General features: G+C 47.3%; 1 protein-coding gene across 1 annotated transcript; it reads right to left on the bottom strand.

The window, feature by feature from the left end:
- Positions 1–9,940: 9,940 nt before the first annotated feature.
- On the bottom strand, positions 9,941–10,750 carry LOC111866656. Its single transcript, XM_023855822.1, has one exon. It carries the CDS (start codon positions 10,748–10,750, stop codon positions 9,941–9,943), a length of 810 nt encoding a protein of 269 aa, XP_023711590.1.
- Positions 10,751–13,110: the final 2,360 nt, after the last annotated feature.

Raw genomic sequence — 13,110 nt, 5'->3', positions numbered from 1 at the left:
TTCACGCCGTATTTTATATAGCGAATTTTATTTCACATTCGCACTTACAATCACCCAAATTACAGATTTACGATTACTGCTATCTGCAGTATCACAAATAGTACACTCCAAATGCCACAATACAACTGGTTGCTGGCTAACTCGGGGCTAACTCGGAGGTAGCTCGAGGACTCACTCGGAGGTAGCTCCAGGACTAACTGTGAATAGCCTTCGCTGCTCCTCATGTAGCCTCGATCGGACAATACAGAAAACGGCCACGTAATAAGCACCCTTGTTGCCTGGCGCTGTGTTGCTAGTAACGCTAGCGGTAGTAACCGCTGTTACCACTGTCGTCTCTCGCAATCCTGTTTACCCGTGCTGCCCTTGGTGACGTCATCGCTGTTGACTCGCTTTGCATAGCGACCAGGATGCTAGGACTCGGCTAACTTCGGCTCACTTCGGCTTTGCTCGGCGCATAACGGCCGGCGGGGGTGGGGGAGGGGCGGGATCCATAGCTCAACATGTCACTATATATATATATATATGTTTTAAAGCTTTAAAACAACTTTAAATATTTCTATAACCAGAAAGGCTGCTGTGAGTGATAGATGGAACATTGTGTACATGGACATTACATTTGTATTTGATATGACAACTGTTGTGATAGTGGTTTCAAAAAAGTGTTTGATGCCTCTGAAGATGGTCCAAATGGATCAAAACATGTAAGGCTAGTGAATCATCAAGTGAGAAAACTGAAATAGTCACATTGGACGGACTTGTCTTCTATAATTGAAAATAAAGACCATTTGAATGCACACACATGGGTAACAATGAAGAAGCAAAGAAGGTGGTTAAAGACTGGTTCAGTGGACTGGCAGCAAATTTCTATGATGCAGGCATACAGAAACTCATCACACGATATGACAAGTGCCTGAATCGTTAAGGGGATTATGTAGAGAAATAATTGCATGTCTGTGGTAATGACATAAATATTTCTTTTATCTTGTTTATGTTTTGTAATCACCAAGTGGTCTTTACTTTGTGGATGACCTATATACTAAGCTGATATGATGCTGTATAATCTAGGTAGAAAGATACCAACATTTTGGAGGGAACTTGCTGCATCTAGCTAATGTCCTGAAGACAGATGTAGCAGGAACTTCTGAAATACTGGTACATTTCTACCAGGTCTCATGACATCATGGCCCTGAAGGTTATAATCCTCACATTCATTGCTGTAAGAATCTGAAATCTCACATCAGGCCATGCTTCAGATATCCTGAACGTTTTTAATTGACATCGTGTCCATTGGGAGTCGGATAGCTCAGTTGGTGCAGCAACGGGTTACAGGCTGGATGGCTGGGGTTTGATTCCCTGCATAGGTAACAGATCATTCTCTACTCCACAACATCCAGACCGGATCTGAGAACCGCATAGCCTCCAATCCAATGCATAACATTTAACAGACTATACCAACGCAACGGCAACTCTAGACTTGTGTGCGGGAGTTATTCGGTTAAAATTGGTTATTCCGAGGTTTATCGTGCTTTCCGCCATTGCCTTTAGGCAAATAGTGTTCCAGTGCCTCGATTGGGCCACAATCGCTTATTTCGAAATCTTTTCCGATGCGTCATCTATTAATCACCNGGCTCGGATTTCGCAACATGTCACAATATGTTAATTCTGGGTCTGTTGCACCACTGATGAATGAAATTACACAGAGAAATTACTGTTCAAGATGTTTTAACAAAACAGATGCCTCCTTTTAATTAATATGATGTGTATTGAGATACAAATTTTTGCACGTCACATTTTTGTTATTATTTGACCTGCACTGCGGTGGCGGTAAGGGGCCAGGAGGTGTCCCGCCACTGCCACCAAGACGTCGTGCTGCCACCATCTTCTTATGCCGTAAAGAGGGGCTCAGGTAAATTTACAATCACTGATGTATCTGCCGCCTTGGCTTGAGATTGCAATTCTCCTGGAGGATTCGGAGGGAGGATGGAGTCGACAGGGATACGATAACGCAAGGGAATGCTAGGTTCAATTAAAATCACAGCGCATTTCTATCCTACTCTATTCACCTATGTCGCTATATAAATAATATATACACCATTTGCCGACGTTCGTCGGTTCGCATTACATGTGGGCTATTATCCTGTAGCACACACATTAGTTCACTTCTGTCACCCTGCTATTGGGTATCCTATCCCTCTATCTCTCTTTCTCAGTAAACCTAGTCCATCTAGTCTTCAATTTCTCTCCCTGGTGTTTGCACTTTAATATTATCACACATAATATTCATGGCTATATGAAGTAAGTCTATTTACGTGAGCTCAGGAGACAGGCGCGCGCCATCACCAACCAACAACTACTCGTCGCCATCACTCTCTCGGCGATAGCCGACGGCTGAACTGTGTATCAGTTAATAATATTGTAACGTGTTTCATTACTGAATACGCCTTAGAGATCGTTAATTGGTTTATTAAACAATCTACAAATATCGGCTACAATTACTTATCACAATATTACGGGTTTCCACACTTTATAAACACTACAATCAAATCTCTTCACACTATCTTCAGGAGTATTCACTTACTAATAACGCGGGAGCTATACAAATCTCCCTAAATTACACACTCCAGATATAACTGTACTACAGCACTCTCTAAGTCTCGAAAGCACACAATAGGTCTTCCGCTCAATGATTTCTTAGTTATCGCACACCCGCAGGCAGCTACCTTGAGAACTGTTGATAAGACACTGGCTCTCGCTTGCTGCTCAGCCGGCTTTTATTCCGTTCGCTGTTGCTAGTGTCGCCCGCCACGTTACTACTGTGACGTGGCGTAATAGCCCAGCAAAGCTGTTACACCTTGGTGAAGTCACCGCTGTTGACTCGCGTTGCATAGCTACAAGGTTGCGGGGACTCGGCTAACTTCGGCTCCGCTCGGCTCACTTCGGCTCCGCTCGTGACGTCACCGCGGGGAGAGTGGCGGGGTGATGACTCGCCTCTTACCCGAGCGTTACGTTACCGCCACGTGCCGCTGGGGAGGTAGGGGTCCTCGGTTGCTCAATATGTCACACTGCTCCCTCCTAAAGGCTGTTCGTCCCGAATATCCTAACGGTGCTTCCCCCGTTCCTTTTCTTTGGAGGCAGTTTTTGCAGTATCTTCTTTGTGTCCTACTCTTTCTCTTCTCCCCGTTGCTCTGCTCTCCAACCGCCTCCTCTTCCCCCTTTTCATGGTTGCTCGTCTCGAGCAGCTCCATGATAAGGCGCGAGCCGGTCGAGGTGTACAACCAGCATCCTCGACCTAGGGGTCTTCTGGATTCGGTAAACCACATCATTTATCCGGGTCACTACTTTGTAAGGACCTTCCCATGATGCTTGTAGTTTCGGCGATTTCCCCTTTCTGCGGGTTGGGCGATAGAGCCAGACTCGGTCGCCTTCGTCGTAACCTGCGGAGTTGGCCAGTTTATCGTACCGAGTTTTCATCCGGTCACTAGCAAGCTTCAGGTGTTGCCGGGCATAATTATGAATGTCGTGCAGATGATCCACTAAGTCTCCTGCATAATCGGTTGTGGGTTGTTCCTTGTCTGGGGGTACTCCAAAGAGCAGGTCGCTATGTAATCATAGTTCACGTCCGAAAACTAGGCCAGCAGGGGTCAGGCCCGTAGTGTCGTGAGTGGATGCCCTGTAAGCTAGGAGAAAGAGGGGTAACCTCTCGTCCCAGTCCGTTTGGTGGGATGCGACGACCTTCCGCAAGTGCTCCTCGATGGTCTTGACGTAGCGATCCACCATGCCATCCGACTGCGGGTTCAGGGGTGTGGTGCGCGTCTTGCTCACTCCCAGGCGTTGCAAAACTTCTTTCAGTAGATGAGACTCGAATTTCCGGCTTTGGTCACTGTGCAACTCTCGAGGTATATCGAAGCGGCAGAAGAAGTTGGCAACCAGAACTTCCGCTATTGTAGAAGCCTCCTGATTCGGGATGGCGTACACTTCCGGGCACTTGGTGAAGTAGTCCATAGCGATCAGTATCTATCGATTCCCTTGGTCGCTTCTTGGGAAGGGCCCTGCGATATCAATGGCTTCTCTCTCGAATGGAGCCCCAACGTTATACTGGTGAATTTGCCCACGTTTCCTGGTCGGCAGTCCCCGACTGGCTGCACATGTGTCACACTGTCGACACCATTTCCAAACATCGCTTCTTGCTTGGAGCCAGTAGAATCTCTGTCGAACCTTATTCAGAGTTTTGTTGACACCGAAATGACCTCCTGACGGTCACCGTACAGTTCGCTCAGAACGTCCTTCCCCCTGCTCCGAGGAATAATTACCTGGGCTACTTGACGTCTTCCGGTGACGGATTCCCAGTCACGCTCTAGTACGCCGTTTCTCACAGCGAGCGATTTCCACTGGGCCCAGTAGCTTTTGTACGTGGGACTCCGATCCGCGATGTCCTGCCATTCCGGTCGTTGGCCGTTTTCTACTTCCTGTAGAATAGGCCCTATGTCTGGGTCTTTTAGCTGTTTCTCTCTGAGGGTAACAGGGTCCCAGCCGGCTGCCGGTAGGGTTCCAATAAGGCGTATTTGCTTTACCTCTGCTCGCGTCTCGACGTTGTGGCAGTGCCCACATTGCTCATTGCAGGGTCGTCTAGAAAGGGCGTCAGCGTTGTTATGTTTTCGCCCCTGACGATGCACCGAAGTAAAGTTGTACTCCTGAAGACGCTGTATCCAGCGCGCAGTTTGTCCCTCTAAGTTCTTGAAACTCATAAGCCAGGTAAGCGCAGGGTGGTCCGTTCGCAGATGGAACTGTTGTCCGTAGAGGTACTTGTGGAAATGTTCCAGTGTCCTCACTATGACAAGTAGTTCTCGACGGGTAACGCAGTAGTTTCTCTCTGCTTTGTTTAGCGTCTTGCTGAAGTAAGCTATGACACGCTCTTGTCCGTCCTGTATGTGTGAGAGAACTCCTCCAATTCCGACATTACTTGCATCTGTGTCCACACTGAATTTCTCTCCTGGCTGTGGTTAGGCAAGAATAGGGGCAAAACATAGGACACTCTTTAGTGTTTGAAAAGCGGCCTCCACTTCTGGAGTCCACTGGAAGGTTTGTTTCTCTTCCGTTAGCCTAGTTAGTGGTTTCACAATGTTGGTAAACCCTGAAATAAATCGCTCGTAATACGCGCATAGTCCCAGAAAGCTTCTATCTTCATGTTTATCCTTCGGGGTCGGCCACTCTCGCACGGCTTTCAACTTCTCCGGGTCGGTGAATACCCCTTATCGCGATACAATATGCCCGAGGTACCTAACCTCTTCCGGCAAAAGTTTACACTTTTCCGGGTTAAGTTTCAGACGTGCATCCCTGAACCTCTCGAACACTCTCCGTAGGTTGAGCATGTGCTCTTGGAATGTGCGGCCTATTACGATCACGTCGTCCAAACACACCAGGCATGAATCGTACGTGAACCCTCGTAGGTCTGTCTCCATTAGCCCCTCGAAGGTTGCCGGGGCATTGCAGAGGCCAAAGGGCATGACTGTAAACTGCCATAACCCTTGCCCTGTCGAAAACGCTGTTTACTCTTTGTCGTCTGGGTGTACATACACTTGCCAATAGCCACTCTTTAAATCGAGAGTTGAAAACCATTTCGCTCCGGCCAGCGTGTCCATGGTGTCGTCAATGCGGGGTAGTGGAAAGCAATCCTTCTTGGTGACGTCGTTCAGCTTTCTGTTGTCCACACAGAAACGGAGCTCCCCATTCTTTTTCCTGACCAGAACGACCGGAGACGACCAAGGGCTGTCCGATTCTTCTATAACACCCTGTCCTCGCATATTTTCGAGCATTTCCTTCACTTCCGCTTGTTTTGCTAGGGGTACTCTCCTTGGTGGCTGTCGAATTGGTCGGGCTTCTCCCGTGTCTATGCGATGATATACTCTGTTTGTCCTTCCACAATCTTCGTTGTCTTGTGCGAAGATATCCGCGTACTCGGACACGAGATCTTCTAACTCTTGAAATTCTCTGGTGTTTAGGTGTGGCTTGGCCGCTGTGGTCACGTCCGCTAATTTCGGTGTTAAACCTGGTGCTGGTGGCCGCCCTACCTCGTGCAAGGCCACGAGTGTTACTGGCTCACAGTGCGCCAGAGGCGATCCTCTCCTGAGTTTTGGTCCTTGTGGGTAACATTCATGACCCCTACTGGTACTTCTTGACAGTCTTGAACTAGGGTCCTGGCTACGTAGATTCCTTCAGGCGGGTGGCCCTGGGGGCTTGGTTCTACTAGACCATTTTCTACTCCCAGATGATTCTCCAATCTAGCCATCACTATTCCCTAACTCCGTGCGGGTATCACATGGTCCTTTGCCACTATTAAGCTAGAAGGACGGGGTCCTAACCCAGGACTCCATAACGATACCTCTTCTTCCGCCAGACGCAGAGTTTGGCGCCCTATATCCACTGAAGCATCATAGGCGCGCAGTATGTCCAGTCCCAGGATGAGCTCATCGGTGATATTCGCGACGTAAACCCACATTGTTATCGGTTGGCGCCCCAGGGTAAAGGTCAACAGAACTTCTTTCAGGATGCGTAGGGATCCTCCAGACACGGTCTTCAGCGTGAAATCTGGGTTTGGCTGTCTTTCAGTCCATCCGGCGGCGATATCCGGTTTACTACCGTAACGTATGCTCCAGTATCCACTGTCACCTGGCACGGCTTATCACCGACCCATCCCTGGGTGACCAGACTGGTGTTGGCTTTCTCCGTCATGTCGGTGAGTGCGTAGTGTGGGGGCCTTAACGCATATGCTGGCGTTCGCCCTTCTCCGCCGGCCGTCGCTCGTTTCCCGACGGTTGGTCCTTTCTCCAGCTTCTTTCCCTGTTGTTTCTGGGTCGCCATTCTGAGTTCCTTGGCGATTCCCATTTATTTCTTGGGGGTCCTTCTTTTCGGTCTTGGTGCTGTATACTGTCATCTCCTCGTTGGGTGGGGGACGATCGGAACTTGGTGCTATCTCCGTGAGTTCTGGCTGATACCAGTACCACCTGCAGCTATAACGCTTGTCGGAGGGCCTCGTTTACCGTCTTCTTCCCTCCCAGCAGCAGCTGGTACTTTATATCGGCATCTCGTATTCCGTATGCGAAGGCTTTTCCTGCCTCCCTTCTTGTGTGGTCAGCAGGTAGATTGGGGTAGGCACGACGGGAAAGGAGTTCAATGGCCGTGGCAAAATCTTGGAGGGAATCTCCAGGTCTCTGCGTCCTCGTTCTTAATTGGCAGTGGTAAGCAGCTGCAAAGTGTTGGTCGCCGAAACGGTCCTCTAGAGCCTGAAGAGTTTCCTCGTAAGTGGTATTTGCCGGAATGCCGGGCAGTATTTCCGCCGCCCGACCCTTCAGGGCAGTAATAAGGTATGTTGATTTTTCCCTCTCCGACCATTGGTTGTGTTCTACTACGGTCTCGAATTGTCGCCGGAACACGCTCCACGTTGAATTTCCGTTGAATGTCGTTGGCTGAGCTGTACTCGCGTCGACCGTGGGTGTGATTCCCTGCTCGGTCCTCGTCTGTACTACTTCCAACCGGGCCTGGAAATCTCGTTTGGTTTTTCCAAATGCTGCACATGTTTTCGTTAGCTCTTCCTGGACATTTCGTTTGTCGTGTTCAACGATCGCCAAAATGTTTTCAACTTTATGTTGTACTTTATCATCCAATTCTCNAAGGTATGTTGATTTTTCCCTCTCCGACCATTGGTTGTGTTCTACTACGGTCTCGAATTGTCGCCGGAACACGCTCCACGTTGAATTTCCGTTGAATGTCGTTGGCTGAGCTGTACTCGCGTCGACCGTGGGTGTGATTCCCTGCTCGGTCCTCGTCTGTACTACTTCCAACCGGGCCTGGAAATCTCGTTTGGTTTTTCCAAATGCTGCACATGTTTTCGTTAGCTCTTCCTGGACATTTCGTTTGTCGTGTTCAACGATCGCCAAAATGTTTTCAACTTTATGTTGTACTTTATCATCCAATTCTCACCGCATAGATCGCATTTCGGTCTTCAATTCTTCCTTGTCGGCCGTCGCCTTTTCTTGGTAAGGGTCTAATTTTGTTAGGAAATCTTGATGGGTTTTCATGTTTGCGTCCATTCTTGCCAGCATTTCCTCTTTGTCAGTTTTCCTATCGGCGTCTAACTTGGCCAGGAAATCTTCTTTTTCTTCTTCCTGTTTGCCTCCGTCGTTTCGTGCTTCTCTCTGATTTCCTTCAGTAGAAGTTCCATCATTTGTTGCATCTCCATTTTGTTGCAGTTGTCACGTGTGTAAGTTCAAATCCCACTTCTGACACCAGTGTAACGTGTTTCGTTACTGAATACGCCGCAGAGATGGTTAATGGGTTTATTGAACAATCTACAAATATCGGCTACAATTACTTATCACAATATTACGGGTTTCCACACTTTACAAACCCTACAACCAAATCTCTTCACACTATCTTCAGGAGTATTCACTTATTAATAACGCGGGAGCTATACAAATCTCCCTGAATTACACACTCCAGATATAACTGTACTACAGTACTCACTAAGTCTCGAAAGCACACAATAGGTCTCCCGCTCGATGACTTCTTAGTTATCGCACACCCGGAGGCTGCTAACTTGAGAACTGTTGATAACACACTGGCTCTCGCTTGCTGCTCAGCCGGCTTTTATTCCGTTCGCTGTTGCTAGGGTCGCCCGCCACGTCACTACTGTGACGTGGCGTATAGCCTAGCAACACTGTTACCCCTTGGTGAAGTCACCGCTGTTGACTCGCGTTGCATAGCTACAAGGTTGCGGGGACTCGGCTAACTTCGGCTCCGCTCGGCTCACTTCGGCTCCGCTCGTGACGTCACCACGGGAAGAGTGGCGGGGAGATGACTCGCCTATTACGCGAGCGCTACGTTACCGCCACGTGCCGCTGGGGAGGTAGTGGTCCTCGGTTGCGCAACATGTCACAATATTAAGGAATTTTCTGATTGAATACACAAGCAAATTGTACGAACTCTAAGTAGACCACGGGATGTAGGATGTGGACAGGGAAAAACCCGGAGTGAGTAAAGTTGGAAGTCAGACCACATTGATTTCCTACACAGTAAGGTTAACGACGGATGACGTGGCAGTGAATAATATTACACAAGTTGAAGTTTGTAACAAATATCATAATGAGCTGAATCACACAACCTATTACGTCTGTACGGCGTGACGCAATCACTTGTTAGCTTAGAAAGTAAAAGATGATAAAGAATGGTGATGGCCCAATTGTAAGCTTTGTTACAATGTGCCTGAAGAAAATCTGGAGTGTATAAAGGTTAGATAACGGAAATTGAAGCACTTCTTCTCGTAACCAGAACAAGTGCTTCAAGTTAGTTAAGCGGTCCATCCTCCAGTGGGAACCGCTACACTTAGGCGGCATACATAGGGAGCCAGCAGACCAACAGGACTCTGCCCTCACCGAGCACTACCATGTTCGCCTTCAGGAAGATTGCTGTATTTTGAAAGTAGAGACATGCTTGTCATAGCCTGGCCAGTTAACAGCGAAGAGACGGAGTGATTGTGGACAGACACAAATTGCTAGATTTTATTACTTTGTGTTGTTATGTAAACAAATGTTATTTTTGTTTTGACTTCATTAAGAGAAAGATGCTTCATGGCGATGCGGAAAGGGACATTACCCTAGGGACCCATCCTTGAACAGGAACCCTAGATCACCCCCATCCTGGCATCACAACAGTATCTCCAGTTCCTGTCCAGTGATACCCCTAACCGCATCTGTATTCTCCTTCGTAGGCTCCTCCCCCACGTAAGGTTGGACTAAACACACGTCGGCACCTGTGTCTATTATGAACTCGTAGTTTGTCCCTTGGACTTCTACTCTAATACACAGTTCTTTATCTTCTCGCGCTGTCTCGAGTGGAATCCACGAGGCTTCCTTTCGGCGGGCGACGTGGTTCTCTACCGCCGAAATTAGTTTGGTGAGCTCTGCTCCCTCTGGGTCGTGCGCCTTTGTCTTGCCTCACAATCCCTCGCTATGTGGCCTTGCCGTCCACATGAAAAACACTTGATTGGGGGTCGAACGCGATCTCTGTTCGTATCCCTTCGTTCCTTGGATCGTTGTACCGGCGATCCTTGCTGCTGGCTTCTCTGATTCCATGGTGATCTGTATCCCTTCGGACTCGTGAAGCTCTTCCTTTCTGTCTTCACGGTCAGCGTATCATGATCCTTGCGGTGAAATTCCATCCGCTTCGCATAGTACACTACAGTCGCTATGTTTAATGCCTGGTCCAGAGTTCCCGGATTTCGAATCCGTAACTCCATTCCGGCCTCTCCTCTCATTCCATAAATGAAACTAGTGAGGAGCCTAAATTCTGCTTCCTCTTTTAATATGCGCTGCTCTGTCGGGTCTTCGCTCTTCCTCACGGTCTTCCTGCTCAGTGCCCGACACCTGTCTAGAAACTGAAAGGGCGATTCTTCCTTCCCTTGCGTGGCTTCGAGAAGTAAATTATAGTGGTACCGAAGTGGTAATTTCTCAGTAAAACGGTCCACTAGTGCTGCTTTTAACACTTCATATCTCACGTTCTCGTTGGTTAACTGGTCTCTATTAACAAATTGACTATCTCCACCTGTTAACTTAGCTTTTATGATGTTTACCATGTCTTCTTCACTCCAGTTACTCACACGGGCATACTGTTCTACCTGTGCTAAGAATTCAGTTACTGGTTTCTCTTGCGACTGCCCACTCCATTCCCTAATGCTTGTTGCCAATGATAAATCCATTGATTTTACTCCTATTGTTAAGCCTTTCAACAGTTGTTCTAACTGTGCTATTCTCCCTCCATTTTGCGGTTCCCTTTATCTAACCTTACTTAGTACTTTTCTTACAAACTGTCTCTTCCTAGGTGTGTGATTCGAAATCACGGCGCTGCCTTTTATTTCTGATTTGAGGCAACAGTCTCTTCGAGTGCCGTTTCTGAACCGCGACGCTGCCGCCACTGTTCTGCCGTGGTGACAGGGGGCGTGGAGGTGTTCCGCCACTGCCACCAAGGCGTCGTGCTGCCACCATCTTGTTATGCCGTAAGGAGGGTCTCAGGTAAATTTACAATCATTGACGTATCTGCCGCCTTGGTTTGAGTTTGCAATTCTCCTGGAGGATTCGGAGGGAGGCTGGAGTTGGCAGGGGATACGATAACGCTTGAGGGAATGCTAGGTTCAGTTAAAATCACAGCGCATTTCTATCCTACTCTATTCACCTATGTCGCTGTATACACCATTTGCCGACGTTCGTCGGTTCGCATTACATATGGGTTATTATCCTGTAGCACACACATTAGTTCACTCCTGTCACCCTGCTATTGGGTATCCTATCCCTCTATCTCCCTTTCTCAGTAAACCTAGTCCATCTAGTCTTTACTTTCTCTCTCTGGGGTTTGCACTTTAATATTATCACACTTAATGTTCATGGCTATATGAAGTAAGTCTACTTACGTGAGCTAAGGAGACAGGCGCTCGCCATCACCAACCAACAACTACTCATCGCCATCATTATCTCGGCGATAGACTACGGCCTAACTGTGTATCAATTAATAATATTAAACATTTTTCTGATTGACTCCTCTAGAGTTTATGTACCCTCTTTTTGCTGACTCCCTGGGTTCCGGGAGTGTATTCACCCGCCCATCCTGACGTGATTATTGTCGGTGTGGCCCACTCAATGGCTGTTTACCGAAAGGGGTTGGCTCTTTCAGGACTACCGCCCTCTCCGACTCAGCGTTTTCCTCATGCCATAGTTTTTATGATCACAACTTCATGTAGCTTCTTCCTCAATGTCGGCGTTATTACGCTGTCGCGCTAACATTCTGATTACAAAGCGATTGCCTGTTACCTTCTTTGTAAACCCAAGCTTCCTGGTACGTTTCATTATTTCTATTTCTTAATCTTAAAGTCTAGATACCCTTATTCCAAATTAATCAAAAACTATATCTACTTGGACATAGCCCTTAGGGCATAACATGGCCCATTACTGAGAGAAGCAAATTAACATTTTCTTGTCAATTTCCTCCAATAGATCCTGAGATACGGTCCTCAAACAACACTGCACGATGATCGGCACAAAACTGGTGGAATTAATACTGAAAGAATTTCGTTGGAATGTCAAGCCAAGTGCAACCGTTTCACAGTAAGATCCACAGTAGGTGACACATAGGTCTTGAAGATGGAGAGGGAGGCACTAAAACTTGAAGTAGAAAACCTTCAAAGCCTGTGTGAGGAAGTTGCTGCACTCAATGAGCAATTAGACATTGTAATAATGGAGCGCGACCAATTCACACAAGAGAGAGGCGATCTTATATTCGAATCTGAACGCCAATCAGCAGTTTTGGAGGCCATGCAGAAGGACAATGATGCCCTCAAGCATGAAACAGAATATCTTCAAGGCCAGTGTAACAACGTTGCAGCAATCAAGGAGTAATTAAGAACTGTAATAGCAGAGCAACAGCATCTAAAGGAGGTCAGGGACAACCTACAGCTTCAAATGGAACATCTTCTGGGCCAGTGTAAGGATATTGCAGAAATGACAGAAAAAAGGAACACATTTATATTACAACACAAATGCCAAGCAAATGGTACAAAGGCCGTAGAGAAGGCCAGGGACGCCCTCAAACTTTAAACAAATGTTCTTCAAGGCGAGTGTAAGGATGCTGCAGCACTGAAGGAACAATTAAACATTGTCTGCGTCACAAGAGTGCTACGCCCAGATTAAGAGAAGGGAGAAGAGGTCTTCTTGTAATTGTTACTATGCTCATATTCTGCTTTATAGTTCTGTTTTGGACACAGAGATATTCGCTCAACACTTATGGGACGTCCTTCGCAATATTGTTGTCTGATTACTGGCTGTTGACGGGGTCGCTAGTGGGCGGTATGTTAACCAGTAACTGTGCCCTGAACACAACCTATTACATGGATTCCGAGGGATAAGCCTAATGAACAATTTGAAAAAATATGAGTAAGCATTATAATTTACACACGTACACACCGCACATTCTCAATTCCCCACCGTTTATCTATTAAATTTATAGACGTTACCCTATATTAGCATTCTCAATAGCTTTAGTATGGCCGGATGGTTCTCACTAATGTCG

This window comes from Cryptotermes secundus, unplaced genomic scaffold, assembly GCF_002891405.2.
Source record: "Cryptotermes secundus unplaced genomic scaffold, Csec_1.0 scaffold1957, whole genome shotgun sequence".
NCBI lineage: Eukaryota > Metazoa > Arthropoda > Insecta > Blattodea > Kalotermitidae > Cryptotermes > Cryptotermes secundus.
This window is presented reverse-complemented; position numbering and strand designations above follow the sequence as displayed.

Excerpts from the sequence above, each read along its gene's own strand:
- LOC111866656 (XM_023855822.1), bottom strand. The coding sequence starts at position 10,750 with ATGGATTTATCATTGGCAACAAGCATTAGGGAATGGAGTGGGCAGTCG.